The sequence below is a fragment of the Pelodiscus sinensis genome, chromosome 4 (genome assembly GCF_052426305.1).
Source record: "Pelodiscus sinensis isolate ZL-2025 chromosome 4, ASM5242630v1, whole genome shotgun sequence".
Lineage (NCBI taxonomy): Eukaryota > Metazoa > Chordata > Testudines > Trionychidae > Pelodiscus > Pelodiscus sinensis.
The window spans coordinates 85,650,608-85,678,008 of NC_143055.1; the positions used below are offsets into that span (position 1 = coordinate 85,650,608).

Genomic DNA, 27,401 nt, shown 5'->3' on the forward strand with positions numbered 1-27,401 from the left:
AGAGAACATTTGAGGTGCGGAGATGCAGGTGAAAACTATGACTGGGTTTCAAAGATAATTCAGATAGGCGATAAAGAAGAGAGTAGGCTGAAGGAAAGAGTCAAGACTCTCAAATACAAGATGGACTGAAGAACTCTGAGTCTGCTGGGTAAGGAAAGTGGCCAGTGGACACATCTGACTCTGAGAACCAAGCAGAGGAAAAGGCCAGGGAGTGAAGGAGAAGCAGAGCTCAGAAACAAGTTTGCTGAGTTTCAAAATGAAGAAGATAGCAAGTGAAGGGGGGAGGGACAGAAAGAAGGGAAAAATAGCTAGTTCTATAAGAAGAGGGAAAAGTCAATGGAGACATGCAAAATTTGGAATCCCAGGAGGTTACAGAAGATTTTGGAGAAGACTACCAGGGAGAACACAAGATTCTGTGGCCTGAATTGTGCAGGGGGTCAGACTAGATGATCATAATGGTCCCTTCTGACCTTAAAGTCTATGAGTCTATGAGAAGAGGACTTGCACCCAGAAAGAACAAGGGTTAGGCCACAGAATCATCCAACATCAGGTCTATGTGACTGGTGAACAACTAAGATGTTACCACAGGGCTGCTACTACAGCTGATCCGGATATGAAAAGGGTGTGCTGTCTTTGCCAGGAGCAAAGACACAGGATATGGAATTAAGGCTGAAGAAGGCTCTAATGGCAGGGATGGAGAACCTAAAGCCAGGGAACCAGATCTTGCCCCCAGCTAGTCTGGATCTGGCGCCCAAAGCTCGGGACTCCCACCCCCCAAAGCAGGGAGGCCATGCTGATGGTCCAACCATGCACCCCCTTCCCACATGGCTGGAGCACCAGCATTGGCTCTCTGCTGCAGGAGGAGGAGCCCCAAGCCTCGTGGGCTGGAGACAGGCAAGCTGGGGACCAGATCCGACCTATGGGCTCTACCTTGCAGAGGGAAGAAGAGGCTCCATCTGCAGCCACTCTACTTCCCACTCATTCTGGTTGGGGAAAATGGTATGCTTTTCACCCTGCTGCTCTGATTCTCCATAATTGCAACCAATAAACAGAGCAGGGGATGGTGCCTGGAAGTGGCAAGGTATACGGAGCCATGTATACCCTGTGGGGCTGTGCCAGGTAAGTGCCCCACCATTGCCCAGACCTGCATCCCTACCCCACTCCTGTACCCCTCCCCCACAGACCCCCCCAAGTTTAAACCCACTCCTGCATCCTATCTTCCAACCAGTTCTCCCACTCCAGATGGCTCCTGCATCCTACCTCCTGCCCAGAGCTTACATCCCCATTTAGCCCCACCCATCCACACTCCACCTCCCAGCCACACTCCATTCCTGCACTCTACCTCCTGCCCATCCCTCCCCTGCACCGTACCAGCTGCCCAGACTCTCCAAACCCCAACCCACTCCTGCACCCCCTCCCAAACCTGTTCCAGCACCCCCTTGCCCAGACCCCCCACCTGTACCCCACTCATGCACCTTACCTCGTATCCAGCCCTCCCATCCTAGCTTGCATCTGCATCCCACCTTCCATCCAAACCCTGCACCCCAAACCTGCTTCCCAGCAGTCCTCTCCCACATCCTGAACTCCTCATTTCTGGCCCCATTACAGAACCTGGGGGGGGGGGGGGGGAAGGAGGAGAGAGCGCACAAAATCTACTAGCTTGGATGTGTGAGGGGAATGTGGGGAGTGTCTTTCAGCTTCTCAGTTGGGAGCCACATCAGTGAGAAGCTTTTTTTTGTCTTCTCACCTTTGTTTGGCTCCCAACTGATTTTTCTGTGGGTCAGTGGCCCCCAACCCACAAAAAGTTCCCCGTCTCCACTAACTAATAGGAACAGAAGAGAATCCACTGATTGTCCTTCATGTGGGAACAAATGGTACAGCTAGATTCATGCTAGAATGCATTAAAGGAAACTATGGCAATCTGGGAAGATGTTTAAACAAATAGAGGCTCAGGTGGAATCCCAGTGAAGATCACTTGAGCCTTCATTTCTTTAAGGCTCCTCCCCAATGTAGCACAGGATCTAGAACTACTAATGCAAGAAGTGAAACCAGATCCAGGAGGCCTTCAACTTGCGATGTGATTTGTTCTTGGAGAAGTATTGCAAGTTGGGGTGTCATAACTTGAGAACTTGTTTATGATAGGTGCTGTGCGCCATCGTAAATGAGGGCCAACGATGTAAGTCAGGGGTTTTCAACCCCTTCCGCACTTACAAAAATGGTTGTAAGCACGGGGGTTCAGAACTCAGGTGATCACAAGTCAGGGGCCTCCTGTATTACAGGGATAACAGAAACATGGTGGAATAGTCATGAATGGTATAGAGGTATTGAAGGGAATGTGCTGCTCAGCAAAAAAAAAAAAGGGGGGGGGTAAAAGTGGTGGAGTAGCATTGTATATGAATGAAGAAGAAATTAGAAGTAATGGACTGGATAAGACAGACTTTGGATCAAAATCACTAGAGGAAGAATCCTAAGCTCCCACAGAGTAGTGTTTAAGCTATACCACAGAGCTCCACGACCAAAATTAGATATGGACAGAGAACTCTTCAATGCTTTTAATGAAAATAAATACTACTGAGAATTATGTGATTATGGGAGACTTTAATTTCCCAGATACAAATTTGAGGACAAATGCTACTAATAATGATAGGGCCAAGATTTTCCTGGATGTGATAGCTGACAGATTACTTCACCAAATAGCCACTGAACCAACAAGAGAAGATGCCTGTGACGGGCCCGGCAGGGTCCGCACTAGGGGCGGGGGAGGCCCCCCCGCTCCGGCAGAAAGCGGCGGCCAGGGACGGCCAGAAGCCGCTCGGCGCGGCGCCGCCGGCCCCGCAGCGGCTAAAGGCGGGGGCAGGCGCGCGCCAGAGGGGACGGGGGAAACACCGGGGGCCCGGGAGGCGTCCGGCGCGGGCGCCCCGGTTCGCGCCCCGGGCGGAAGCTGCGGGCACGCTCCGGTCGGAGCCGCGCGGGGATCCGCTGGAGGGGGCGGGGCTGACGCCCCTGACGTCACCCGGCTGCGCCCATAACAGGGGCACCGGGACGCCCAAGGAGGGGGAAGCGAGCGGGCAGCCACCCTGGCTTCCCGGCACCTCAAGCACCCGGCTTTCCGGGCGACCAAGGGAGACGACCCCGGCAATTGGAGGCTCGCCCTGGGACGAACCCGGCGTCTACGACGGGGTAAGTGACTTGACTCTGCACCGGCCCAGGGGGCCGGAGCAGCGGGGGTGGAAGGAGTCCGAGGCGGGGCCGTTCTGGCGCCCGTGGGCAGGCGTTTCGGGCGGCTGCCCCGCCTGCCGTGAGGGGAGCGCTTTAAAGCACCCATCTCACTTAGGGCCTCGGGCTGGGACCCGGTGGTGAGGGCGGGCCCGGGTCCCCCACTCCCCCACACCCCGACCTCAGCGTAAGCTCAAAAGGCGGCGACGGTCGAACGCAGCACCCCCCCTTCCCCCGCAGAGAGGGGCAACAAGGCGAGGGGGCAAAGAGTAGAGGGACGGCTCAAGAACCCCGGTCGGGCCCCCGGCCGGGGGCCGCCCGGGAAGATACAGGTCCAGGTCCGCTGAGCCCCCTCGACCCCGCAAGGGGCGAGGGGTGATCGCACCCGGGGCCAGACTCGCCCGTGGACCCCGGAGGGCGGGGCAACTGGGCGTTTGGAAGGCGGTGGGTACGCGGAGCCCCACCCCACCCCGCTGGCTCAGCCCGGGGGATTTCGGGGGTGCGGGGCTCGCACCCTTAAAACCCGCCACAATGCCATTTTAGATTTGCTATTGGTGAGTAGTGAGGACCTCATAGAATAACTGGTTGTAGAGGACAACCTTGGTTTAAGTGAGTGTGAGCTAATTCACTATAAACCAAAGAGAAGGACAAACAAAAATAGATTTGCAAGCAGGGTCCTCGATTTCAAAAAGGCAAACTTTTAAAAGAATTAAGAAAATTAGTTAGGGAAGTAGGATTACACTGAAGAACTAAAGGATCTGAATGTGGAGGAGGCCTGAAGTCCAAATTACAGAAACTAGTGGTAGCCTGCATCCCAAGCACCAGGGAAAAAATTGTAGGGAAGTATTGCAGAGCAAGCTGGATGCGAAAGCATTTCAAATAGGTGATAGATGGGCAGGATCAATGAGGAAAGGAGGTCAGATTGTACAGGGATAAATTGAGAACTGTCAAAAAAATATGCAGAATGGGATCTTGCAAAGGAAATTAAAACCAATAATAAGATTTTATAGACATATTAGAAAATAAAAGACTTCCCTTGGGATGTCCAGGAACATGCTGGCAAGGCCATGCAGGAAAACCACCGGCTTCTCCCTGGGACTGGCCTGGGGAGAGGGGGCGTTGCCTGCTGGCTTCTCGCCAGGGCTGTGGGCTGCCCTGGGGTGGGGAGAGCCCAGGCGGGCCGCCTGCTGGCTTCCCCCCTAAGGCCAGCTTTGGGTTTGTATGAGGCTGGTCCTGGAGACTGTCTGGGCCAGTGAGACCTCCTGCTGGCTTCTTCCTGGAGCTGGCTTGAGGCAGCAAGGCCTGCTTGGTGGCCAGCAGCTGCTCCACAGAGCAAGTCAGAGTGGTGAGGGCTCTGCTGCCAGCCAGCAGCTGCCCCCTGTGGTCATTCGTGAATATAACTGTCCCTCCGATCACATCCCTCCCTTTCTGTTAGAGGCAAAACAATCACATTAAATGGACAACCCACTGTGCTGGCACAACCAAACCCTGGACTTACTTTAGGTTATGATAAGAGGAAGCTGCATACCAAATATGGTGGTCATAGCTCTTACCATTTAGGAGTTTTTGAACAAAGACTCACAGATGGAGGGATGGATGGACAGACAGACAGAGACAAACTCTCTAAAACATATAGCAGATAAATAAAAAGAAAACAAGGAAAGAAAAATTGGAACAACTAAACTCTGAGGATGGTAATCTAGGCATGGACAAACACCCAAAATATTTGCCTCAGTTATTAATAAGGGTAATGAAAATCTTAGGGGTTGTGGCTAATTACTACATCCGAGGTGAAAGTCAAACTCGTACAGCTCTAATGGGACTAAAACTGAGGGACCTGGATAATCTCTACCCAAGAATATTAAAGAAGCTGGCAGCTGAAATTGCAACCCAACAGCAAGGATTTTTTAATTAATTTGTAAATTTGGAGTTGTACTCTATGACTGAAAAATTGCTAATATAATACGTATTTTTAGGGAAGGGAAAAAAGTGATCCAGGAAACTACATGCCGGCTAGTTTGACCATATTTGCATTCAAGACCTTGGAACGAATTCTGACAGAGAAAATAGTTAAGGACACAGAGATAAATGGTAATTTGGATTAAAAACAACATGGGTTTTTAAAAAGATAGACTGTGCTAGTCAAACAATCTCCTCTTTTGAGAAGGAACTTTTTATATAAAGGAAATCCAGTATATCTAATCTATCTGGATTTCCATAAGGCATTTGATATAGTTCCACAAGGGAAGTTATTAGTTAAATTGGAAAAAAAATGGGGATTAATATAAAAACTGAAATGTGGATAAGGTATTGGGTAAAGGGAAGCTTACAGTGGGTCATACTGAAAGGTGAACAGTCGAGGTAGAGAGAGGTTACCAGTGGAGACTCTCAGGGATCAATCTTGGAACCAGTGTTACTTAACATTCTTATTAGTGAGCGTGGAACAAAAAGTGAGAATGTACTAATACAATTTGTGAATGACACAAGGATGGGAGATACTGCCAGTATGGAGGAGAACCAAAATACCATGTAAGAATATCTGGATTATCATTTAAACCAGTGGTCCCCAACCTTTTTAGGTTGTCGGGCGCCAGGGGGCGTGGCCGTTTGCCCGCCGGGCGCCCGGGGGCGGGGGCCCACCTAGCCGCGCGCCCGGGGGCAGGGCCCCCGCCGAGTGCCGAGCGCCCGGAGCCGGCGCTCCCCCTCCCCCCCGCCGAGTGCCGAGCGCCCGGAGCCGGCGCTCCCCCTCCCCCCCCGCTCCCCGCTCCCCCCCCCCTCCCGCCGAGTGCCGCGCGCCCGGGGCCGGCGCTCCCCCCCTCCCGCCGAGTGCCGCGCGCCCGGGGCCGGCGCTCCCCCCGCCAAGCGCGCTCTCCCCGCAAGCGCCCGTGCGCCATGTGCCCGGGGCCAGGCCAGCCCCGAGCACCTGGCGGGCGCATTGAAATGCCCCCGCGGGCGCCATGTTGGGGACCACGGATTTAAACAGTGGTTTAAATGGGAAAAGACCTAAGATAATCAACCACACTAATGGAAGATACTGATTAACACCAGGCAGTGAATATCTTCAATTAAACCTTGCCCACCTCTTAAGCAAACTTTAAATTTTTCAAAAACATTGTGAAGTTTTGAAATATACATCCTAGATCCATAAAGAGACAATGTAATAATAAAGAAACCTCACACTGCTGTCTAAAATGCTTTATCCCCTAATATTAACATCTAATCCATTCTGCAGGAGGGGCAGTGGTCTCCAACCTTTCTACACCCAAGATCACTTTTTAAGGACAGAACAAGCCAAGACCTACCGCCCCGCCCCTTCCTTGAAGCCCCACCCTCTCTATTCTCCTCCTCTCCATCACTTGCTATCCCCAATCCTTATACTGCTGCTTTTTTTCCCCAATTCTTCTGTAGGAAGAAGTTTTTCCAACATTTGGCCTGTCTAGACAGGACCAAATGTCAGAAAAAACTCTTCTTTTGGAAGCCCCTTATTCCTCGTGGAAAAAGAAATATAGGGGTGACTGAAAGATCATGTTTGCTCTTCCACTAAAAGAAGTGGAAGAACACACGCATCCGTGGATGCAGAAGAGTTTTTCTGGGATATCTCTGGAATCCTGAAAAACTCCTGCAGTCTAGCCGTACCCTCGCTGGGTTGAGACAGGATGTGTAGGCTCTGGGGTGAAAATGAGGGATTTGAGTGTGGTAAGGGGTGAGAGGTGCAAGGTCTAGGAGGAAACCTGGATGCAGGAAGAGACTGAGAAGGGGACGCTGGCTCGGGGAGGGAGCTCCAGGCCGGACAGTGTTGGGGTCAGATGTAGTGTTAGGATACTAAGCAAGCCACAGACTTCTGGATGTGAGGGGCTCAGGGTAGGGGGGTTCCAGTGTATGACAGGCTAAAATGTAGGTTCTGGGGGAAAGGGGAGTGAAGGAGTGTTATGATGCTGTGGCCAGATTGGGGCTTGGCCCCAATTGGGGGTTTGTTGGCCAGGCTTCATTTTTAAATAAAATACTATGTCAAACACAAAAAGTTTCCGCGTTGTCTTTATTTCTGAGAAGGGCAGGGAACCTGTTTTGAGTCAGGGGTTACTGACCCACAGAAAAGTCAGTTGGGGCCACACAAGTGAGATGCAAAAAAACCCTCCTCCAACCCCACCCCCCTAAGCTTCACTAATGCGGCCCCAACTGTGTTGGTGGGAACAGGAGACATAGTACTGGGGAAGGGTGCTAGTGGATGCTTTGGCAGGGGACAAGGTGCCAGTAGGGACAGGTTTCTGTGGCTGGGGACAGGGGAAACGGGGGTGGGGAGAGGGAACAGGGGGGGTAAGTGAGGGCAGAGAGTCCCCTCCACCTGTCTCCTCCCAAGATTCCCCCCCCCCCAGAGGGAAGCCGGCAAGTGCCTCCTCTGGGGCCGACCCCCCCTCCTGTGGTGCAGCCAACCCCCCCTCCCGCAGCGCCTGCCCTGGGGCAAAACCGCTGCACGCACCTGCCCTGGGGCAAAACCGCTGCACGCACCTGCCCCAAGGCCAAACCCCCCCTCCTGCAGTGCAGCCAAACCCCCACACGCGCTTGCCCCGGGGCCAACCACCCCACCCCCCGCCGGCGCAGCCAAACCCCCACACTGACCCCGGGGCTGACCTCTGCTTCTGTGGCACAGGGAAACCCCTGTGCTCAACTCACCACTCCTGCAGTACAGGGAAGCTGCCGTGTTCCTCCTCCGGGGCCAATGCCCCCTCCCGCAGCATGCCTAGCATGCCACAGAGCTGTGGGAGGTGAGCAGCCAGTGCTCTTCTGGAACCCCCGGAAGTGGTGTGAAGTTGCAGGCAGGACTTCCGTCCACCCCGCAGGAATCCTGCACTACACTGGAGGTAGGTAGTGGGGCTTCTCGGAGGTGGGGAGGAAAATGAGGGGTGGGAGGCCTGAGCGCCTCACGATCGACTGGTAGAGGCCTCGCGATCAATTGGCTGGTGACCACAGCTGTGGGGTGTAAATAGCTAATTGGGTGTAGCACAGTGGAGAATCAGGCCTAAAATATCCTAAAATGTTTTTTCAGGTTTCTATTGGCTATGATACCACTGGTTATTCGCTATATGGCCAACGCCCTGAAACACAACCAAATACCAATAATTAAGTACATTTCTAGCATGCCTTGTTCCATTCTTTTATTAATTAGAATATTTATTTCTCTTCTTTGGGTTGAAACCAGCTACCAATCCTTTTCCATCCTCTCCCTGCTGCTTCTCAACAATTCTCTTTCCACTGACACATTGTTTTCCCCCTTACTATACAATATTTGGCCATTTAACCCTTTCCCTTCTGCTATCTCTCTTCCTTATCCATGACACTCTGATCCTCACTCACGCTTCCACTGCTTATTAGCTAGTCTTCAAAACTGTCTCTTTCCCAGCTGCTATTTCAGATATAATTCCTGCTAAATATATCAGAAAAAAGCTAACTAGCTAACTTAACTCCTGCAAAACAGAAATAGCTTCAGAACAGAGCTATGCTGCCAAATACTAGGTCAGTGGTAATGTGGGTCATAAATGGTTTTACTGTACTTTACACAAACGAGTTATTTATGTGAAGACAAGTTTGCTTTCTTCTCTAGAAAGAGAAACAAGCAAACAGTATGTATGTTAGCAGCAATGAAAAGTTATTGAAGGACACAAACTTCAGAGGTTATTTTCCCTGTTTCAGTTGGAGATCTGGGCTCAGATACAACTCAGACTAAGAGCATTCTGTTTCTGACAGACGGAAAAGGTCAAGAGATATTTACAAATTAAAGTTCTGCTTCAAAAAGTTCACCAGTTATCTCTTACAAGTAGTACTTCAGGAGCATGATGATTCACTTTAGGACATGTAATCTCTTAAAAATAACGTGTGACAAGTCATTGATTAAATCCAAGGCTTGAAAATACAAAGCTTTAGTTTTCTTTTAACCACCTGTTAAATAAAAACGTTTTAAATTTCACAATACCTGTGAGAGCAAACAGCTTTCCTTTTTAAAATTTACATTTTAATATTTTTACTATCTTCCTGGTAAAGAAACATATTGGCATGGATGTATAGTTGAGTATATTTTGCATTTCAGGAAATGAATACAGCTATAAAAATGGCAATTTGGCTCTTTCATAATTGTGTACATGCATACAAATGAATTATTTTTCTGATGTGAACAATGAATGTGCTTTACTCACATTGAAAACATTACCTAGTGCATTTTAGGACTGTGTTTATAAAACTGACTGCATACACTAATACACAGTAACCAAAGAGCACTATTCAAACATTCTCTACTTGTTTACTTATTTTAAATCTTAAAAAACATGCCATTTATCTCTGGGTTGAAAACATCACAAGCAAAAGAATAAGACCAGCATAAATGGAGACAGTTCAGTAAGTTTGCTGAACTGATCTATTCACTGGTAATTTTTTTCTAAATTAATATATGTAAGCACTTGAGTTCGAGGTGAAGTGCTTATGAGTTCCAGCTGTATCTGGAATTTGAATACCATCCTTTGCAGAAGTTCAGATATTACTTGTAGCCAGCAGGCAGTGCTGGTAAAGATGGAGTTCCAGTTCATTTGAGAAAGACGATTAAATCTCTCCCAGAATCACTGGATCTGCTTAAGGTATTCTATGCTCCAATGGGTCTAGTTTGTTCTGGCAAGGATATGGTAAGTAAGGTTCATGTTCTGATCTCGAGGGGTGCCTATCATAGAGATAGATCCCAGTTGATTAAGGATGTTAAATATTGGTTAATTGACTAGTTGATTAACATAATGAATTCTTATCAATTACTCCACTATTCCATAGCCCCATAGCAGGTGGGGCAGCAGCCAATGCATTCCAGCTCCACTCCATGCTGCTGCCTCTGTATCAGAGAGAGCAGTTCAGGGTGCCAGACGGGAGCTGAGCTGCTGGCCACCCTGCTAAAAATATACTGGCAAGGGAGGGGAGGAAATGCATGTAAGCTGTAGCATTAACTGATAAGCTTTTGCTTATTGGTTAATCAGTTAATTGACTATACTATTACATCCCTACAGTTGATGTCTGTCTTTTGTTTTGCATGTTGAAACCGGTACCAGTACTGACAATATATGCTCCTTACTGCCACTTTTTCATGTTGAGATGGTTTATGAACCTAAATCTTTAGCATCCACACACAAGGACCTTCCTGACTTTGAAGGTGTCAGGGAGAATATCTTTTCTGTGGGACAGCTGTGGAAAAAAGGGGATTTATCTCTATGTTTGTGAGAGTGCTCTTTACTTCTATGAAAACTCTTATCTTGGAAGTCTTAGATTTGATTCCTGAGCTTGTGCTTGGAGGGGCACTATATGGAGACCAACGTACCAGGGAACTCCCAAGCCCAGATGTTATTGGGATCTTTTAGCCTTCCTCCATCAGATATTTTCTAAGTCTTAGCTCTCAACCCCCATAAGTTTTGGTGGAGAAGGAATGACAAATGTTGCACTTAGCCCAAATGCGAGTTTTAGGTAGATAATAAAAGCAGCATTGGTGTTAGTCACTTACTGAAAAGGAAAGGGAGCAGGAAAAACAATGTTTGAATCCTGGGACTCTAGACATAAGCTTATCCTCCCAGGGAAAATAAGTTACACTACTACTTATGACTAAAGAATCATAGAATACTAGGACTGGAAGGGACCTCGAGAGGTCATCAAGTCCAGTCCCCAAATAAAATACTCAAACTATTTACAATAAAATTACAGATAGAAGCAGTCAAAAGAAGCTGTAGAAGCACAATATTCTGGCTCAGGCTCAAGCAGGAGGAGGAACTAGAAATGTGCACCTTCCATTATGCCTCAGTTCTGAGCACAAGCAGAACTATGTATGTGCAGGCGAACGGACACCACTTGCTAAATATTTCTGGATTCAGGTGCCAAATATATACCCACCCTCACATCTGAAATACACTTAAATGCCATCACTCAAAGTGCTATTATATATCTATCTTTATGTTTTAGAAATGTGCCTGTCTGTTCATCTGTAAGTCCATCTGTTCAAGAACGTCTCCTAAACAGTAAAAGATAGGACAACCAAATTCGGTATGCAGCTTCCTCTTCTCCATGCAAAGTAAGGGTTTGGTTGTGCCAGAAAAATGTGATTTGCCTGAAATGGGATTGTTTTCCATAATACAGAAAGGGAGGGGGATGATTAGAGTGACAGTGATACTGCAGAGTGACAACTGGGGGCAGTAAGCATGGGGAAGAGCAATTCTGAAGAGTGACCACTGGAGGAGGTCACAACACCAAGAGAGTGGCCAGCTGGGGCCAAAGCTCACTATTCTTCCGGCCACTGCGCTGCCTCCTTCCCCCCTTGGCCACAGTACCAGATGGAGGAAGAGAAGAGGAGAGCCCTGCATACCAGCAGCCCTGCCACCTCCTGAAGGAGCCAAAACACCCCCCCCCCATCCCTGCACTGTAGCCTGCATCCCCCCAACTTTGCCCTATATACTGGGCCTGGAGAGCACCACCAGAGCCAGCCTACACATTCCCCCTCGTCACTTGGGCTGGGCCTGCCACCCCCCCAACTTCAGCCCCCAGACCAGGTCCAGAGAGCATCAGTCTATGTAGCCCCCCTTTCTTTCTCCCCTAGTTAGGGCTTCTCTCACTCCACTTCAGCTTCTGGGGACAAGCCAGCGGGCAGGGTATGCAACTCCAATGACCAAGGGACAAGCTGGTGGGTGGGGTGCATGGCTCCCTCTGCCCCGGGTTGGTCCTGGGAGAAACTGGAGAGTGGGATACACAGCCGCCCCTCTCCTGGGAACAAGCCACTGGGGCGGGGGAGGGAGGGAGAAGGGAAGTTAGTCCCTTCCATCCAAGGCCAACCCCAAGGGGAAAACAGGCAGCCACCCCTAACTAAGGACCCTCCCCTCTCGAGTTTTCCCTGCACTTCCACCCCAAGCCCGGAGCCCCTCTCCACCCCCTGCACTGACTACTGTATCCCCAGACTAAGACCCTACTTACCTCCAACCCTCACCCTCGAACCCCTCACACACACATTCCCAGAACTCTTCCAAGACTCTCCGCAACACTCCAACCTGACTCCTGCACTTTCCACATCCCTGAGCCCCCCACATCCCCTAGGCCCTGCCCTTACTTCCACACACACAACCCACAGCCAGCCCCCTGCCCTGAAGGACCCAGACAAAGACAAATAAGTCTTCTAGTAGATGCATAAGAAGAAACAGAACAGCAGAGCTGCTATTTGCACAACTTTAGAAAGCACTGTATACGGGACATGTGACATTTTCTTCTCATGCTACATCTGGTTATTAGGTTTAGGAGAACCTTCCTAATAAGGGGTGGCAATCTGTGGACTAAAGGGAGCCCAAGAAGAGGGACCCTGAATGAGAATGAGTGCCCTGGGACATAGAAGTACTCTTGCTTTGAAACGTATGCCACTGTGTCCTTCAACGCAACTTGCATGATGCTACGGCAAAGAAGCACATCTGGAGGAACTGAAACCTAGAGATTCATTCCTAACACCCAGTTCCAAGAGTACTGAACTTAAAGTGCTTTCCCAGGGAAGTGCGCACACAGAGTATGTCTACATTACAATTAATCACCTGTGGCTGACTCATATCAGCTGACTTTGGCTCGTGGGGTTCAGGCTAAGGGCAATTTAGCTGCAGTTTGGGCTCAGGCTGTAGTTCAAGCTCTCCTTGCCAGATCCCAGAGCTCAGTCTCCAGCCTGAGCTCAAATGCCTACCCACAGTTAAGCAGCTCCTTAGCTTGAGTCCTGTGAGCTCGAGTCACCTATCTGAAGGTGTTCAGCTGCAGTGTAAACATGCCCTTAGAGATATGACCATACACTCCTGTGCTGGTATTCAAGATCCAGCATAAGCTAAAGATGGAATAGAGGGGCCCAGAGATTGGCTATGGCCAAAAAGACCCCAGAATCCTGGTCCAGACACAAACAGTTATGCAATATTAGTTGGCATGCTAACACCACAAATTAAGGAAATTCTGGTTAAACATTCCCTTTAACAGCTCTGAATATGGAGAAAGGTCCCTTACACAATCTAGCCAAGAAAGAAAGGAACTGAGACGACTAAGGTTCATACAGCTCTTTTTATAGGTGTTTTCATAAACCAAAGGTAAATTTTCTAAAATGAGTAAAATTTACTTGAAAAATTGTATTATAATGAAGCAGCAAAAAAGTAGTTACAATGTCATTACAAAATGTCAAAAACACAAAAGTAGTATTATCTGTCTGGGAAGGGAAAAAGTCTTCATTTCTGCAATCATCCTGCTAAGTTCAACTGAGAAAGTAAAGCAGAGACTAACAATTCTTTTTGAAAGCATCTTCTTTATTCACTGAAGGTGAATTTAGACTGCAGGGTTTTTTTTTGTTTTTTGAAAAATGGCTGTTTAAAAAAAAACCCTCCACTTACATCCACACTGCTATTGTGTTCTTTCAAAATAAAATCGAAAGAACATAGGGGTTTTTTCGATATTGGTAAACCAAATTCTATGAGGAAGAACGCATATTTCCGAATGTGCTCTTTTGGGAAAAGGCATGTGTGGATGTGTAAGAGGGAATTTTCTGAAAGAAGAGGAAAGAGGAAAAAGCACAGGTGTCCTGGTGGCCATTCCAGCCTTAGTAATCACAGCTTAAATGCAAGATAGCGTCCATTCAATGTGGACACTATCTTTCAAAAAAGCAGATCGCTTTTTCGATGTGCTTTGGCAGTGTGGACGCTCTTTTTTGGAAGAAGTTTTTTTTGGAAAATCTCTCCTGGAAAATCTTCTTCTGAAAGAAGCCTGCAGTCTAGACTTACCCTGAGACTGCAACATCTCTTCTGGCCTAGATTATTTATATACTATTTCCCCCCCTCCCCACCATAAGTACAGATTGGACCTCCCTGGTTCAGCACCCTTGGGACCTGACCAGTCCTAAAAGAGGGAATTTGCCGGACTATGGAAGGTCCCCTGCCACTGGCTTCCCAGCCCTGCCACTGGTTCTGCTTCCAGCCCCAGCTGGTCATCCTACCGAAAGCAAACCAGACTGCCTGAATCTGGCCCTGGCTTGGAGGACTGTCATGCGGCCCCTGTCTCCTGCTGGGGTCCTAGCTGCCAGCCCTCCTGCTACCTGACTCCCAGCCATCAGGAGTTTCTGGCCCAGGAATATCCATAGTCATGGTTTAGAGAGGTGCAATCTGTAGTTTCATGATGATGACCATAATAACTAAAACCTAAGAGCGAAATTAACAAAATGGGTGAAAGACAAAAAACAGATTGCACCTACTTCAGATTACTGATCCTTGTTTCTGTAGTTTCTGTAAGCTTCTTTGTTTCTTCCTTCCACCGGTTTGTTGCTTTTTGCTGGGCCATCAACAGACGTCTTAATTCACCAGTGGAATTTTGATTAGTGACTTCCATCTCTTTCAGTCGAACCTCAAACCCATGTTCCTTCACTAAATGCTCATGTTCCATTGTGCTTATCTACAATAAAAAAAGGCCACCAACAGACAACAAAAGTTTGCAACTTTAGCCCATGAATAATTCCCCCAATCATAGCTTTAACTGTGCATATAGAAATATGCTCATAAGACCAATTTAACACACAGTACAAATGGTAATAAAGGGCAGTGAGGATTGTGATGCCTATTGTTTTATAAATTGAATATATGCTTTATTCTTCTCTCCTGAATTTGACAAATGGCTTGTATTCGTAGAAGATAAGTTCTTTCGGGAAGGGCTTACATCATGTGTGTTGTTACAAAAAGCTGTGAAAAAGTATAGAGGGAAAATTATTCTCCTTAACCTCTGATGATAGGACAAGCAGAAATGGGCTTAAATTGCAGCAAGAGAGGTTTAGTTTGGACATTAGGAAAAAACCTTTCTAACTCAGGATGGTTAAACACTGGAATAAATTGCCAAGGAAAGCTGTGGAATCTTCATCATTGGAGATTTTTAAGAGCAGGTTTGACAAAAACCTATCAGGGATATTCTAGAAGGTGCTTGGTCCTGCCATGGGAGCACAGGATACTGGTCTTGAGGTCCCTTCCAGTTCTATAATTTTTATGATTCTGTGTGTGGTTTTATGATTTTGTGTGTAGTGAGTGCCCTTGAGGGACACCACTATTTATCTCTCTACATTCTGAGAACTAACCATTTATTCCTATACTTTGTTTCCTGTCTTAACTGGTTATCAATCCATAAAAGGATTGATGAAAGGACCTTCCCTCACATTATAAAAGCTAACAAGGACATTTTGAAAGATTCTGTTTAAGAAGTATCATTTAACTTATTAATAAACAAATTAATTATCAGACAGAAAAAAAAAAGCTACTTCACAAGTAAGGATTATTTGCAGGGCATAACTGAAAAGCATGACCTAAAAGTTGCCACACTCAACCCAACTTTTTTTGTATTTTATCTTTAGTAAGGACCCATTTAACCAAATAATTCCACACTGTTTTTGTTTTGCTAATACCTTTAACTTAGCTTTCTGCTGTGCATCTATGGCCAGTTTCCTCAAGTCATCTGCTTCTTTACGCAGCTGTTCATTTTCTTGTTGAAGTTTTAGTCTTTGTTCACTGATAGAGCCAGAGTTTTCTCTTTCAGAATCCAGAATGCTTTGCAGCTTGCGAACCATTTCCTGGCAACGAGATAGCTCTTCCTCAGAGCTGAAAAGGGAAAACAAATCTCACTAGACTACCAATTAAGACGTTATGTCAAGTTCAGTCTCCATTTTCCTAAAATTCCCTATCCTTTTAATTAGAACCTTTAATTGTATAATGAAGGCCAAGTATTTACTTCTAAATAACTATGTCCTCTTCTTAAACACAAGCCATCACGTTAAATTAATTACATTAATTTGGATTTAGCCATGCAGCATCCAGGCTGAGAGATGCAGGAACACCACATTGGGATGAAATAGCCAACCTGACGGCAATTCTGGACAGCTAAGCAGTAACCAGGAATACACCACTGCAAGGTTACTAAGCATGCTGAACCAATGCTGGCGAGGCCATGCAGGGGCACCCGTAATAGTGTATGCTTTATCTTTCTTGATATTTGCCCGTGCCCTGCTGATAAGCAGAATCAGCTGAAATATGTACATCAAGCTCCCTGATCATGAGAGATGGAAGGTCCCAGAGAGCGATCACATGCTCAGACCTTGCCAAGAACAGAACTGATGGCATTTCTTGTTCTGTCTGCTGGTGAACTGGTCGACTTTGAGAGTTCCCCATCTCTGGAAGATTATGCAGGCTTCTTCTGGGTAGAATGACCACCCAGGAGAACTCCTTGCTGAATTGGTCCATTAAGTTGGTATTCTTAGTACCAGGAAGGCAACAAACTTGAGGTAGATTTTGTGGCTGATGCTGAAATCACATAAATGGAGTGCCTCTTGACAGAAAGCTGATGATAGCACTGCCCCTTGCCTGTTGATGTAGAACATCAAGGTCATATTGTCTGTCAGGACTCACGCTATGTTGCCGGAGAGGTGGGGCAGCAAGCCATTGTAGCCAGACAGGAACCCCACTGTAACATCCATCTTTTCTTGCCTGGAGCATGCAGGGCACACAGAGCAGTAAGCCTTGAACAGGAGGCTCAGGATATGCAGGCTGCTGTGACCGTCAATGGCTGTAAATAGAGATATGTCAATTGCTGACCAAGAGGCTGCTGAGGAGTGCCCTTGACTGAATCCCATATTGATACGAACACACAGCCGTTTGCTGGGGGAAGAATCTCTCGCCCAGTAAAAAAAAATGTCTAGTACTCACAATTTAGTTCTCTCTCTTGCAAGTGTAAATTAACTTGAAACTTGCTTGTAAGAACTGGCATCACAAAACAGACCAGTACAATTTGGAATCTTAGATAAGAAAGAGGATACGGGCCCCTATGCGTATAAAGATGGGTCCAGCAGCACATTTACTCTGAGTGTCAATCTACCATCTATCTGCTGGTCGGGTTAGGTGTTTGACCTCCCGAGGTTCCACGGGGACGCCCACCTTGTATTCGTCTTGCCTAGGAATTGAGGGACCGGCCCTGGCTTGACCCACTGGAGTCGAGAGGCACAGAAGGGGGTAAAAATTGTACCTGGATGTGGTCCTTTGTCTTAAGTGTACACACAGACTTAGAGTTCTTTAAAGATTAAGCTGTCACTTGGTACCATTGTTTCTATTTTCTATTTTTATTTTCTTTGTAACCATTTTTTTAAGATCTATATTTGCTATTGAAAATGTCTTGGCCAGCTGTAGTGTCATCCATAGGCATGAGTTCAAGAAGCTCTTCAGTTAAAGTGAAATAACCGTCCGCAACAGCACCAATATCTGTACTTTCATCGAGAGCAATTGAAAATGCTTCAAAAGTTGATGATTTCTCTTTTAATTGCTCACTTAAATCACTTGCCATTTCATTTATCCTCTCTGCAACTGTGTTCCACGACAAAGATATTTTGAACGCTTTCATATTTCCAGGACATACAATTTCAGCATTTTTTACCACGCATGCTTTTATAAATTCACCTTCAGTGAATGGTTTTGACCTTCGCACTATTAATTCTGAAAAAACATAACTAGCTTTAACTGCAGCTTCATTGTCTCTTAATTTTTGTAAACACACTTTGCTACCTATTCAATGCTGTCTTTAATTCCAGTAACTTATCTTGCCGTAATTGCCCTTCTAATTTATCATACTTTTCTCGGTGGATTTTATAATGCCGCTTGATGTTATACTCCTTTGGAACACTGGTAATTTGATAGCATGCTAAGCAGATAATCTTGGCTTTCAGTTGAAAACAAAATAACAGTTCCCATTTGTCCTGGAAAACATGGTGCTCATCTTCAGTCTTCCTTTTTATGGATTTACTACTTTCTGGTTTTGATAGTAACATTGCAAAGGACTTCTTATAGCCTAAAAGGCATAAAAATCCATGATGAACGAAAATCACAAACTGATGGACGTGGCACAGAAAACGGCACAGCGCAGCATTGCGTACTGGTGACGTAGAGTGGGGCACCGAAACTCTATCTGTCCTACTCACACATACAAGTATGGCTTGGAATGAGATCATGTGCTACCGCAGCATTGCCTGTGTGCAACTTAATAGCAGCTTACGTCCTGTGCACACGTGCAACTTGAGTTTTTTCTTGGAAGATCCCGCAACCCTATACCTACTTTATAAACAATGTAACCAGGCGGATCGCACTTAGATACTTTCTAAACATGTAGTCACGGGATGCAAAAAAATTCAATCAGGCCATCTGAGGCCCGTGGGCTGCATGTTTGACATTCTTGCTCTAGAATATCATATAATGCTGCATAATGCTGCATAGCATAGCATATAATGCTGCATATTTTATAGCTTAAAATAAAAAGAATGATTATGACAACCTACTATTTCTACTTATCGATAAGAACGTGGAACAAAATACAAATATTAGACATAAGGCTTTTTAGATCAGATGGAAATATTGAATGAAATTTGATTAGGACATATCAGCTACTTACTTCATCTCCAGTTGTTTAATTTTGTTTTGTGTTGTCTGTAGACACAGCTGAAGGTCATCTTTTGTACGTTCTGCTATCAGACACCTTTGGTGAAGTTCCTCCAGTTTTCTGTAATCACATTCACTTCCTCTACCTTCACGGTAAATCTGAAGGTCAGGTTTACATGTAAATCTCATTTTATCCCACAGATTTCTATCAGTATAGCATCTCTGCCTACATTAAGTTATCCATTTTCTTTTGTTTAAATTTCCATTATTGAATGTACTTACACCCTTTGAACCATTTTAAACAAGTCTTACTCCTACTTGTTTTTTATATCTTCAAAATAGTTATAAGCATTTATATTCACAGTTAGACATACATCCTGAACATAGATAATACAAATATACTGAATATGTGCTGAAAAGCTAGTTAGGACTTTAGAAACATTCTCTAATAGTGGGGGAGGGATAGCTCAGTGGTTTGAGCATTGGCCTGCTAAACCCAGGCTTGTGAGTTTAATCCCCTGAGGGAGCCATTTAGGGATTCAAGGAAAATCTGTCAGGGATGGTACTTGGTCATGCTGTGAGGGCAGGAGACTGCACTTGGTGACCTTACAAGGTCCCTTCCAATTCTATGAGAGAGGCATATCTCCATATATTAAAAGCCATATTTTGCAGTTCAGGTAATGTAACTCCAAAATGTATTACAAATATAAAATATATTTTTCAATTTCCTTCACTGGATTTATAATTAAATCATAGAATCATAGAATAATAGGACTGGAAAGGACCTCGAGAGGTCATAGAGTCCAGCCCCCCGCCCTCAAGGCAGGACCAAGCTCCGTCTACACCATCCCTGACAGATGTCTATCCAACCTGTTCTTAAATATCTCCAGAGAGGGAGATTCCACCACCTCCCTTGGCAATTTATTCCAATATTTGACCACCCTGACAGTTAGGAATTTTTTCCTAATGTCCAATCTAAACCTCCCCTGCTGCACTTTAAGCCCATTACTCCTTGTCCTGTCCTCAGAAACCAAGAGGAACAATTTTGTCCTTCCTCCTTGTGACACCCTTTTAGATATTTGAAAACCGCTATCATGTCCCCCCTTAATCTTCTTTTTTCCAAACTAAACAAGCCCAGTTCATGAAGCCTGGCTTCATAGGTCATGTTCTCTAAACCTTTAATCATTCTTGTCGCTCTTCTCTGTACCCTTTCCAATTTCTCCACATCTTTCTTGAAATGTGGTGCTCAGAACTGGACACAGTACTCCAGCTGAGGCCTAACTAGTGCAGAGTAGAGTGGCAGAATGACTTCACGAGTTTTGCTTACAACACACCTGTTGATACAACCTAGAATCATATTTGCTTTTTTTGCAACAGCATCACACTGTTGACTCATATTCAACTTGTGGTCCACTACGACCCCAAGATCCCTTTCCGCCATGCTCCTTCCTAGACAGTCGCTTCCCATCTTGTATGTATGGAACTGATTGTTCCTTCCTAAGTGGAGCACTTTGCATTTCTCTTTATTAAACCTCATCCTGTTTACCTCTGACCATTTCTCTAACTTGCTAAGGTCATTTTGAATTATGTCCCTATCCTCCAAAGAAGTCGCAACCCCACCCAGTTTGGTATCATCTGCAAACTTAATAAGCGTACTCTCTATCCCAATATCTACATCATTGATGAAGATATTGAACAGTACGGGTCCCAAAACAGACCCTTGAGGAACTCCACTTGTTATCCCTTTCCAGCAGGATTTAGCACCGTTAACAACAACTCTCTGACTACGGTTATCCAGCCAATTATGCACCCACCTTATCGTGGCCCTATCTAAGTTATCTTTGCTAGTTTATCAATAAGAATATCATGTGAGACCGTATCAAATGCCTTACTAAAGTCTAGGTATATGACATCCACCGCTTCTCCCTTATCCACAAGGCTCGTTATCTTATCAAAGAAAGCTATCAGATTAGTTTGGCATGACTTGTTCTTCACAAACCCATGCTGGCTATTCCCTATCACTTTATTACCTTCCAAGTGTTTGCATATGATTTCCTTAATTACCTGCTCCATTATCTTCCCTGGGACAGACGTTAAACTGACTGGTCTGTAGTTTCCTGGGTTGTTCTTATTCCCCTTTTTATAGATGGGCACAATATTTGCCCTTTTCCAGTCTTTTAAAATATAAAAACACAAAACCTATGCCATTTTACTCAATGATACTGGTAAAAATGGTGAAATACAAAATTACGACAATGTTACACAAAATAGGAAAGTTAAAATGTAAAATTGAATATCTGCATTCTTACTTTCTCAAGTTCTTCTTCCACTGCTCTCTTCTCTCTAATGGCCCGTTCAATTTGGCTCTGCTTGTCTCCGCACTCCTACGAGAAGTAGGGATGTTAAAATGTGTTTAAAATTACGTAATTTTGTAACTGCTGAAAATTTCAGAAGAGAGAGAGGGGAGGGCACATCAGCTCCTGCCTGCCCCCCAATGCTGCTGCCTCTGATATAGAGCCAGCAGTGTGGGGGGAGGAGGCAGAAAGCTTTGCAGGAGCAGATACACATGGGGAGCTGGCTTAAAACCCAGCTCCGTGCATTCACTGGCTCTTGCCTGCTCTCCCCCTGCTGCTGCCTCTGATACAGATGATACAAAGGCAGTGGAAGGCGGGGGAAAATCCTGCATCCAACCATGCACGTTAACCAATGAACCCAGGCTCATCAGTTAGCTGTATTAATGGTTACACTTTCACATCCCTAATACAAAGCCAAACCATTTGTTAAGGATGTTAATTACATCAAACCAAAAGAACAAGAATGAATGCTAAAAGAAAGTTAAGGCTGCTAAGAGAAAAACTCCAAAGTTAGGAAATACTAAAGCTAAAAGGTTGCTCATGCAAACTTAGTTCTCTTTATTACTGCATATGCATGGCCAAGCTGCCTGCTGCATGGAAATGGTGGACATCATGGAGCAAGCCCCTGAGTCTGCCGCATCCAAAGCCACCTGCAGTGCCACCATGGCCACAGAGGAACCTTCCTCCAGAAGGGCCTTGAACTCTTTTCGTAGGCCTTCTGGGAGGGAGGTCTCGAACTTTGTCATCGCCTACCATGTGTTCACTTCAATACGGGCAAACAGAGCCTCGGTGTTCACCACCCTAAACTGGAAGCTGGCTGAAGAATAAAGTTTCTGACCAAACAAGTCCAATCATTTGGAGTCTTTATTCTTAGGAGTGGGGGTGGGCTGGCCCTGGCACTCCCTATGTTTTATAAATTCTACCACTAGGGAAGTACTCATGGTCCTTGACAGGGACAAAATACTTCCACTGTGCTATGTGCCCCACTATTGCCTCATCTGCTGAGGAGGAAGAAGAAGCTTTACCGGACAGGCCTTCCTCTGAGGGGTGGGGGGAGGGATGAGAGTTGGTCACCCATCACATCGCCTGTCTGGAAGGAGACTGGTTCCGCTGTTTAGCCTGGTTGCCCATAAGGAGCTGGGGACAACTAGGAAGCTTACAATGCTACAGCCATCGAGTGATTGAGCTGAGGTTGAACCGGAAATCCCCAGGGGGTTGGTGGGCACCACTGAGCCTGCCACTATGACTGAGGCCACATGCCCTGCGACAGCACCTCTGGTACTGAGTGTGGTGGCTCAGAGAGCTGTGCAGAGGTTTGCGCCAGAGGGATGGTGGTTGAGCCTGATGCAATACTGCAGAACTGAATGCTGTCCAACAACCATGATGAGGATTGTGCGGGGCAGCCTCCCCAATACCGTGACTCCACATCCAAGAGACCCTGATGACCAGGAGTGTCATATATCCCTGCAAGGATTGCAGCGCCTGGAGGATCTACTCCTCATGTGCAAGTACCAGCGTTGTGTAAGGGAACTCCAGTGCCGTGAGGAGGATCAAGCACAACGGGATGTGCCATGATGGCTAGAGTAGCTTGGTGCCTGAGAGTATCATCATCGTGGTGAGTGGTGCATACAGAAAATGTCCTAGGTTGACGCAGAGAGTAAGGGGATTGACTTTCCCTGTGGTGCTATTGGTGCCTGGGGGGGGGGGAGGAAGCGGGGGGCATGTGCCTCCATAGGTTTCTGTACTGACTCCAGCAACGCGGGAAAACATGTGTCCTGCTCTGGTCTCTCTCCCTCAGACCTCAGTAGACTATGAGACACTCTCCTCTAAGACAGAGAAGGCAAGCGGGACCAGGTTGTGCTTGGCGACCAAGGGCCTAATGGCAGCTTCCCTCTAGGCTAAGCCTCAGTCAGTGCCAGGGATGGCGGTACAGGTGTGGTCCAGATATCCTGGGTGGCTTGGAAGGCCTCCAGTGTGGAAGGAGACAGACCTCCAGCACTAGGGACAGTGACTGAGAGGGGGAGCTCACTGCCGCCTGGGGCTTCTCTTGTGGCCTACCAACAGACTGGTCACTCTTTTTCCTCTTGTCCTTATGAGGGACTTATCACTGCCCAACTTACTTAGGCCCTTCGCTGGGGCTGGTAGTGATGAATGGTTCTGAGCCACTGATGCTGGAGGAGAGCTGCACACTGCATCAGTGCACAGTGCCGAGTTCAGCTGCTGGTCTTGCGAAGCTAGTGTGGACTCCATCAGTAACATCCAGAGCTGCACTCCCCTTTCTTAAATAGTTCTGGGACAGAACGACCTGCAGATGCAACGCTTCTCCAATATATGTCTTTCCCCCCGACAACGAAGACAATTAGCATGTGGATTGCTAACCAGCACAGGCGTGTGGCACACGGCGCAGCCTTTGAAGTGAGGCTTCCAGGCAAAGTCTTTAAAATGAATCAGAATGCTAATAGAACTATTTACAGACAACTATAGGTACTTAACTAGTGAAGATAACTATGTACAACAGAATACGTAAATGAAACATTAGCTACAGCAAAGGCTGAAAATGCTGTTCCTAGCACCATCACTGGTGGCAAGAAGAAGCTGAGGAGGGAAGGGCTGGGGAGTGCCCTATATAGTGTGGCTTATAAGCATCACTCCAGGGGGCACTGGGACCCCAGCCCCTATGAGTACTGCTTAGGGAAAAACTTCCAGCACAGGTCTATATGGCAGGCACACACACCTATGTTGAATGGACATGACAGCAAGAACTTGAAGATGAATCTACTGTTTTAAACTTATTTCTGCAACAAACAAGATACTTGCTTTGTAGTTTATTTGTGCCAAGCACATATTGCTAAATTTTGTAACTTTAGGTTAAGCATATATACTAACTATTCTAAAACCATGCCTCAGCTAGGTCTCATGCTAATTCTTAACCTTACTACCTACAGAAAGCCTTGTACACTTAATCTTTATTACCTTCTACTTGCATTACTACTTGACAATTAGATGTTAGTCAAAAACACATTAACATATCATTTATAAACTAATCCACAACTGCCTGCCACTAGATTTCAAGCATATTGCAAAGATATTTCCTCATCAAGACATTCTATATTCTCCTACTTGCATAACATTCCTTAAGCCTCTTAGTATTCTTGTCACACATGGATAATAATGGAAAAGCTTCTAAGCAAAGGCCATCAAAATGAGGTTGGGGTCAAAAGTGAAACACACACAAAGGTGCACACACAAATAAGAAAGGGGAAGTCCCCGTGGGTGCTCCACTGTAGGTGCTGGGCTTGTCCTGGCGCCGTAGATCAGAGATTCATCAGCAGTGGTCTGCCGGACCGCGCATGCGCATCAGGCACCTTGTGCCATTTCTTAGAGCATGCGGTCTGGCTCCCACCAGTTCCTCCTAATCACCAAGTATCTGAAAAACATAACACAGAAACTCTGATGCAGGGAAGAGGGCAGGTAGTGGAACACTCATAGGGACACACATCTCAAAGAATGGTCGTTATTGCACCAAGGTGAGTAACTTCCTCTTCTTCTTCAAGTGGTGTCCCTGTGGGTGTTCCACTGTAGGTGACTTCATAGCACTGGCCCGAAATAAGGAAGGTATATTTAGAGTTAAAGTTTCGTCGCTGTGGACAGCATTGATGAGGCAACTGCTGAGTCACTAATTAAATTGTTGGGAATAGCATAATGTTTAGCAAAGGTGTAATTAGAGGCCCACATGGCAGCTCGACAGATGTCACAGAGGAACTCCCTTTAGAAAGGCTGTAGGAGCTGCTACTGCCCTGGTAGAATAGGCTCTTGGTGTCTCTGGCGGCGACCTGTTCTGCAATGAGTAGCAACACACTATGAACAAAATGATGAGTTTGGAGATGCATTTTGCAGAGAGAGACTCGCCTTTAGAACGATCAGCCATCGAAATCAACAGTCGTTGAGCTTTCCAGAAAGCTTGTGCTCTATCGATGTAAAAGGCCAGTGCCATATCTATATCTAATGTTTGAAGCCATGCTTCTCGGCAGGAGGAGTGTGGCTTGGGATAGAAGGTTGGAAGGATGACAGGCTTATTGATGTGAAAATCTGAGTTTATTTTTGGTAGGAAGGCTGGTTGAGGGTGGAGTATAACTGCCTGACTTGTTAATACTGTATAGGAAGGTGTAGCATAGAGAGCAGTGAGTTTGCCTACCCTGAGTGCAGATGTTATTGCTAACAGGAAGGCAACCTTGTTGGTTAATAGCAGCACGGGGCAGATCGCCAAGGGCTCAAAGGGTGGTCGAGCATCCAAGACCAAGAAGGGCATCCAAGAGCAGTTCTAAATTCCATGGTTAAGGCAGCTCTCTATGTGATGGGTAGAGATTTGCCACTCCTTTTATGAACCTCCTAGTCATTGGGTGAGCGAACACCCAATAGCCTTCCCCTGGGTGTTGGAAGGCAGTGATCGCAGCAAGGTGAACCTTGAGAGATGACCGTGCTAGACTGGAATGTTTTAAATGCAGGATGTAGATGGGAGCAGAGGTCAGATCTAGACTACTGTCCGTGCACCAAGAACGAAACCTATGCCATTTGTGCAGGTAAGTAGTCCGAGTGGTGGGTCTTCTATTCAGGATCAGGACATGTTTAACATCCTGGGAACAGATCATTTCCGCATCTTGGAACCAACTAGGAACCTCGCTGTTTTGTCTCCCAGGGATCTTGGTCTAATACCCACTCTGGAGCAGAAGTACTGGCATTTCACATTTTGATGCATGGTGAATAGGTCTATGGTCAGGAAGCTCCAGAGACAGAAGATATCTTGTATCACCCGATAATGTAGTTCCCACTCGTGGTTCGTGACAAAGTACTTGCTGGGTGCATCAGCAGTGGTGTCGTTTTTGCCAGGTAGGTATGACGCTAGAATAGTTATGTCATGGTGGATGCACCAGTTCCATAGACGTATTGCCTCTGCACAGAGGGAACGCAACCAAGCTCCTCCCTGACGGTTTATATAGAAAACCGTGGTCATGTTGTCAGTAAGCACCCTGATGGTGTGGCCTTGGAGAAGAGTGACAAAGTGCTTGCATGCATTGAAAATGGCTCTCAATTCTAGGAGGCTGATACGGTGGGAGGTTTCTTGTATGGACCAGCGACTCTGAATGTGATGGCCGTTGAGATGTGCTCTCCAGTCTAACAAAGATGCATCCGCCATAATTTTCATTGTGGGTTGAGGTCGGTGGAAAGGTATGCCGGCTAACATGTTGGCAGGGATGGTCCACCAACTCAAAAACTTCACCACTTTAGGTGCTACTGCAGTTCTCCTGTGAACATTGTGTTTGCCAGACTTTCCAGTGCTGAAGGCACCGCAGGTGAAGCCTGGCATGCGCTATGACATACGTGGTAGCTGCCATGTGCCCCATGAGTTGAAGACAGGTAAGTATGGAAATTGTGGGGCTTGTAGAGAGGCTTGTTGAATAACCTGAAATCTGTTTAACGGCAAGTAAGCTCAGGTAGTAGGTGAGTTGAGGCGTGCACCAATTAATTCCCAAGATTGTTGTGGTGTCATCATTGATTTTGGAAAATTGATTATAAAGCCAAGAGCTTTGAAGACTGCCCTCGTTGTGTTGGTAGACAGCACTGCGTCATAGAAGGATGGGCCCTTGATCAAATAGTCATTGAGATAAGGGAAGATAATGATCTTCGACTACTCTCTCTACCACTCTGATGGTGAGGATGTGGGCCACTACAACCACGAGTGTCTTTGAAAAGACTCTGGGCACTGAAAACAGATGGAAGGGTAAAACTCTGTATTGGAAGTGTTTGGCTCCATGACGAATCTTAGGAAACACCTGTGAGCCGGATGGATTGTGATGTGAAAGTAGGCGTCCTGCAGGTTGAGGGACACAAACCAATTTCTATTGTTGAGAGCTGGGATTATAGATGCTAAGGTCACCATCTTCAATTTCTGTTTGCGCAGATGTTGGTTGAGATGGCAGAGGTCCAAGATTAGCCTCTAACCACCTGACTTTTTCTGGGTAAGAAAATAATGAGAATAAAATCCATTGCCCCTGAATTCTTTGAGTACTCTCTCTACCTCTCTGATGGTGGGGAGGCGTAGGACCTCTTGCCTCAGAAGGGTCTCGTAAGAAGGGTCCCAGAAGAGGGACAGGGAGGGTGGGGAAGGAGGAGGGAGTGAAGTGAAGGGAATCGAGTAGCCGGATGTTACTAGCTTGAGGACCCACCAATCAGTGGTGATGGAGGCTCATCGTTGTTGGAATAGTCTTAGAAGGTGATGAAACAACCTGGCCTCTTCGCGTTGATAACAGATGAGAGGAATGGTTTGCAGGCCCTTGACAGGCATGTCAAACTTGCAGCCGGTTATTCT

At 46.4% G+C, this 27,401-nt stretch overlaps 1 protein-coding gene across 3 annotated transcripts in view; it reads right to left on the bottom strand.

The window, feature by feature from the left end:
- Positions 1 to 27,401, bottom strand: part of SCLT1 (sodium channel and clathrin linker 1) — a 134,205-nt gene that overhangs the window by 21,134 nt on the left and 85,670 nt on the right. For all 3 annotated transcript variants that reach the window (XM_089777978.1, XM_089777979.1, XM_089777980.1), the window contains 4 exons: positions 20,990 to 21,064; positions 18,694 to 18,839; positions 15,671 to 15,863; positions 14,480 to 14,676 (listed from right to left, as the gene is read on the bottom strand). In XM_089777978.1, coding sequence (XP_089634104.1) covers positions 14,480 to 14,676; positions 15,671 to 15,863; positions 18,694 to 18,839; positions 20,990 to 21,064 — 611 coding nt within the window. The remainder of the gene's footprint in view (positions 1 to 14,479; positions 14,677 to 15,670; positions 15,864 to 18,693; positions 18,840 to 20,989; positions 21,065 to 27,401) is intronic.